This window comes from Austrofundulus limnaeus, unplaced genomic scaffold (genome assembly GCF_001266775.1).
Source record: "Austrofundulus limnaeus strain Quisiro unplaced genomic scaffold, Austrofundulus_limnaeus-1.0 Scaffold641, whole genome shotgun sequence".
Classification (NCBI taxonomy): domain Eukaryota; kingdom Metazoa; phylum Chordata; class Actinopteri; order Cyprinodontiformes; family Rivulidae; genus Austrofundulus; species Austrofundulus limnaeus.
Genome location: NW_013953043.1, coordinates 232,387 through 237,846, shown reverse-complemented (window position 1 = coordinate 237,846; position 5,460 = coordinate 232,387). Strand labels below are relative to the sequence as shown.

General features: G+C 37.8%; 1 protein-coding gene across 1 annotated transcript in view; it reads left to right on the top strand.

The window, feature by feature from the left end:
* LOC106531489 (myelin and lymphocyte protein) overlaps positions 1-5,460 on the top strand; it is a 17,316-nt gene that overhangs the window by 6,718 nt on the left and 5,138 nt on the right. Inside the window, exon 2 of the mRNA XM_014027366.1 lies at positions 3,781-3,945. Coding sequence (XP_013882820.1) covers positions 3,781-3,945 — 165 coding nt within the window. The remainder of the gene's footprint in view (positions 1-3,780; positions 3,946-5,460) is intronic.

The following is a 5,460-nucleotide window of genomic DNA, read 5'->3' as shown; positions in this document are numbered from 1 at the left end:
TTTCCCCTCTCCCCCCCCCCCCCCCCCCTACATTTTGTTGTTTGTCAAACATGACACAGTCCTCTTCAGCCTATTGACAAAAATGGAAAAGGCTTGCCTGGAAACTGTTTTATGAGAGCAAACCCTCCTACCTTCCACACCCATCTTTAAAAAAAAAACATAAAATGTTGAAAAGCATCAATAAAAAGAACATATATATGGGGTATTTTTAGTTTTCCACGAAGCTGAGTTACAAAGAAGCTGCATTCCTTTCAGGGAGAACAAATAACAATTTATGATCACTATAAAAGAAAAGACCGCCCCGCAGAAATCTTTATCTATAAAAATAAAAAAAGGTTTACCTTTTGTTGACTTGGAAACGCTGATTGGTCTAAAAGAATGGTTTGGATGGTTAACGTCTCTTTGTCAGATACCAACCGAGAAGAAACGTCTTTGACCAATTCTGCAGCAGAACAAAACAAAAAAAGCAAACTAACGAAAATACAGACAGCTCTTTCACATTTTGCCTCACTTCCAAAACAACATTTTCTTGTCAGGAAAAAGTTCATACTGTAGAAATGAATCATCAATAAGCTGGACCTGCTTCTCTTAAAGGTTTGAATACATTGGAGCTGCCATATAGTCCAAATATTTCACAGCTACATGATGAAAAGCTTTTTATGAAAAGTACATTTTATTAAAGGTTTATTCCATTTTGGACATGGATGCAAATTTAGCACTAAAGGTAACAAAAGCTTGTTTATTTTCTCTAATCCTAACTCTTAGGAAAATACGTTTATGTGTTGAGCAGCAGCTGATTATATGTGTTGTGTCCACAAAAAACTTGCATATTCTTCTCTGCCATTGCCAAACATAATTATTTATGTATTATTCAGCTATGTGTTTGATGTTTATTAGATTGGAGGACTGAAGTCTGAATGCAAGTAAATAATCTACTGATTTAACAAATGTGGGCCTCTGTATCATGTGGAAGAACCACATACAGACACAACAAATTGGCATCTCCTCCTCCTGCTCCTCATATACTACTGTCAGATGGCATCCAATTCTCATTCAATTTTTGCTTGTAAGTCAGCCAGTGTGGTTGTGTTGGTCACTTTGGAATGAACAGCATGCCTAATACAATGATGTAACAATAAGATTTAATGTATTATTAGCAGACATGTGAAAGCTGTTTGTACAAAGTAATATTTGGACAGTTATGCAATATTGTTCTCTGTGTTTGTTCTGTTCACTGTTTCTTTGCTGTAATGTGCGTGTGCTTGTTTTTCCCTTTCAGTACTTTCAGATTAATAGATTTTTATATTTGTGGACTTACCTGTTAATATATTTGGTGTCTGAAGCAGTGTGGTGGTCAGTGCTGCAGTCTAGTAATCCTGAGATTACAGGTCAGAACCCAATTTGCATCAAGAAGGGCATCTGGCAAAAAAATTGTTGCCAAATCTTTCCTGCAAATTTGCTCACTTGTGGCAAACCCTGTAGAGGGGAGCAGAAAAAAGCAATAAGCTTATTATGCAAAAATCAGCAATAATAATAAAAATGTTTGTGGACACATTAATTTAAGGCACGGCACTTCCTTTTCTGTTAGACTGAATGTTTGTTGCCATGCTTAAAAACAAAATTGGTGAATAGATTTCCCTTGCTTTTAAAGGGCCATGTTTACCAGTGCCAATCACATTCATACACTGATGGGACACACATCAGAGGCATCGGAGGTTAAGTATCTTGCCCAAGGACACAACAACTGAGACAGCTGGATGGGGGATTGAACTGGCAACCTACCGGTTCCAGGACGACTCCCCTAACCACTCTGCCGCAGTCGCCCTAAACAATGAGCGGACTATGTGTGTGTGTTCTGTATTTGTGTTGCTCTACACTTGATAAGTAGAGAAAACTGAACAATTCCCATGTAAAAAGGCAGATTTAGAGTAAGGATACAGATGTTCTCTAATTGGTACTTAATCTGAACCCACTCCTGGACACTTCATATTGAACGGCTGACTGAAATGCCTATTAATGTAAAAGGTTAAAGCAGTCAACTTAAAATAAATGACACAGTGACAGAAATTTATTAGAGATACTTGTCAGAGTCAAGAGAGGAATGGATGGAATTGACCAATAACAGATGTCAAACTGAGGGTCCAGTGACCCATGACAACTTAGTGACATAAATTACAGAAAGTAACTTAAAAGGAATAATGATGGAAATGCTGACTTTTTCTAGTATTTTAACTATTTAGTTTGGCACAAAAGAATAATCCATCTTTTTTTCTAGCTCAACAAAATCATTCGGACTTTGGTGAAAAGTTGGAATTCCCATCACTACAAAAATGTAGTATAATCTAATATATACCAACAAACATAAGAACTTACAAAAATACCAATAAGGGCCAACAGGTGTGCATTAAACTGGTGATTAGGTAGAAAACAATAATTACACCTATAAATCTAAAAAAATATTTAACAGGTTTTGGGTGTAAACAATTTCCAAGAAGTGGCAAATCATATGAAACAGACAAACACTGAAGTAAAAACAGAACCCATAACAGCAGCTAACCTAAAACTAACGAACGAACTGTGAGGTGGAAGCAGCAGATCGACCCAGGGCACAGGCAGGCTCAGAGTGTGAAACAAATAAGGTTTTATTTAAAGTAAAAAATTTCTGGCCAGGCAGCTCAAAAACTCTCAAGGCTTGGCACAGGAAAAAAAAAACTCGAGAACACGGGGACACCACACTGACTGGGGGAAAACAGCACATCTGACAAACACTGAAGACAAGATGCCGAACATAAAAGGAACATAAAGGGAAACTAATGAACGACAATGGGAAACATCTGGCGGAGCCGGAGACACAAGAGGAAATAGGTGAGCGTGGGCAGGACAACAGGGCAGAGAAACACAGGGAAACACTGAAAAATTAGAAAAACCCAAGGCAGAATAGACACACAAAATAAATAGTTTAGAGTAGGGCTGTCAAATGATTAAAATTTTTAATCTATTAATTCCAAAGTAGCTGTGAATTAATCAAGATTAATCACGATTAATCTTAAATTTAATATAAAACTTTATTGCATATTGGTAAAATAAATTACTTGAGTTATTACTACTACATACTACTACTAAAGAACTACACGAGGAATGAAAAATAGATACAATGTCACAGTTGTCAGCAAAACATAAATAAATAATATGAAATAAGCCGTGAGAAGACACAAAGAAAAAGAAACTCAACATAATATGTTACACATGGAGTTTTTTTTAAATTTATTTAACATTTATTTATCCAGGTAAACTGTTTGAGAACCGCTTCTCATTTACAAACATGACCTGGCATACACTGAGTGCATTGCAGTATACAAACCTACAAATTCAGCCTTAGTAAAGAGACTGTAAATTTTAATCGCGATTAAAATTTTTAATCTATGCCCATGCAGCACTAAAATTAATCAGATTTATTTCGATTAATTTCACAGCCCTAGTTTAGAGATGAGGTATCAGAAAAGTGAAAGCTATTTATACAGAGGTAATCCCATCACTCCTCATGGGTCACAATTTTGTTCATAATAAGGAAATTTCTGAAAACTCTCATTGTTCACAATATTTGGTGATAAAATCATGCCAATTAATGGCATTATAATGACATGGTCTTGTGATATTTGACTTTTCTTTTTTTCCCAAATATTGTTATATAGACTTCAATATTTCAGTCTAGCTAACTAACCTTTTAACAACATGTTGCTCAGTAGTTTCTCTTCCTGCCTTCTCTGTTTGACTCTGCAGGTCTTTGGAGGTTTGGTGTGGATCCTTGTGGCATCAACTCACGTTGAACCAGCCAACCCTTTGGGCTGGGTGATGTTTGTATCAGTCTTCTGCTTCGTCGGGACGACTCTGTGGTTCTTTATCTTTGTCTGTGGAGGCAATCAGAGCAGCGCTTGGCCTGCTGTGGTTAGAAACACACCATTTACTGATTAACTAACTGGGGAAATAATGATGGGTGGATGGGTGGATGGACGGATGGATGGATGGATGGATGGATGGATGGATGGATGAATAATTGTAAAGTAACAAAGTACAAATACACTGTTACTGTACTTAAGTAGAAATTTTACCTGAGTAATTATTTTTCAGTCAACTTTTTACTTTTCCTCCTTACATTTAAAAAATAGTAGAAACTTGTTACTCCTATTTCATTTTGACTTGTTATTGTTAATAAAATAAAAACCTATTCAGATAAATAGTACCTCCTGAAGAGAGAGAACTGAATTGTGGTTGGATGAGAAGTATAAACTGGCCACTTTATAGGGTACACCTTGCTTTTACGAGGTTGGACCCCTTTTGCTTTCGGAACTGCCTTAATCCTTCGTGATATAGATTCAACAAGGTACTGGAAACGTTCCTCAGAAAGTCTGGTCCATATTGACATGATAGCATCACACAGTTGCTGCAGATTTGTCGGCTGTACATCCGTGATGAGAATCTCCCATTCCAACACATCCTAAAGGTGCAGTATTGGATTGAGATCTGGTGACTGTGGAGGTCATTTGAGTACAGTGAACTCATTGTCATGTTCAAGAAACCAGTCTGAGATGATTCCAGCTTTATGACATGGCGCATTATGCTGCTGAAAGTAGCCNAGCCTGAACCGTTGATACAAGGCAGGATGGATCCATGCTTTCATGTTGTTGACGCCAAATTCTGACCCTACCATCCAAATGTTGCAGCAAAAATTGAGACTAATCAGACCAGGCAACGTTTTTCCAATCTTCTATTGTCCAGTTTTAGTGAGCCTGTGTGAATTGTAGCCTCAATTTCCTGTTCTTAGCTGATAGGAGTGGCACCCGGTGTGGTCTTCTGCTGCTGAAGCCCATCTGCCTCAATGTTCAATGTGTTGTGTGTTCAGAGATGCTCTCCTGCAGACCTCGGTTTTAACGAGTGGTTATTTGAGTTACCGTTGCTGTTCTATCAGCTCGAACCAGTCTGGCCATTCTCCACTGACCTCTAGCATCAACAAGGCATTTGCGCCCACAGGACTGCNGCCAAAAGGAGCCAAAAAGTTTAGATTAGCCATAGTCCAAAGTTGTTAAACTTCACAGACTGTCAGCTGATTGATAAATTAACCTTTTTACAGATACAACGCTGCACATGCTCAGCGTCAGTACTTTGTGATTTGTGATTCAGACATCCAGCAACATTGCTGTCTGAGGACAATTTGATATTGCAATTTAAAATAATAATGAAACTAATGTAGAAGTGTTTGTATACCAACTCCGCAGAAAAGCAGGTGTAAAGACCAAAAGTTGATGCCCACCTTGAATGCTGGAAGAAGATTGTATTTGGGGTGTGGTGCGCATTAGTAACTGTAAAAAGATCAAACAACAAGTTCTCTTCTCTGATTGATTTCTCCTCTTGCAGGATGCAGGTTTTCATTTCTTGGCAGTGGTTTTCTACCTGAGTGCATCA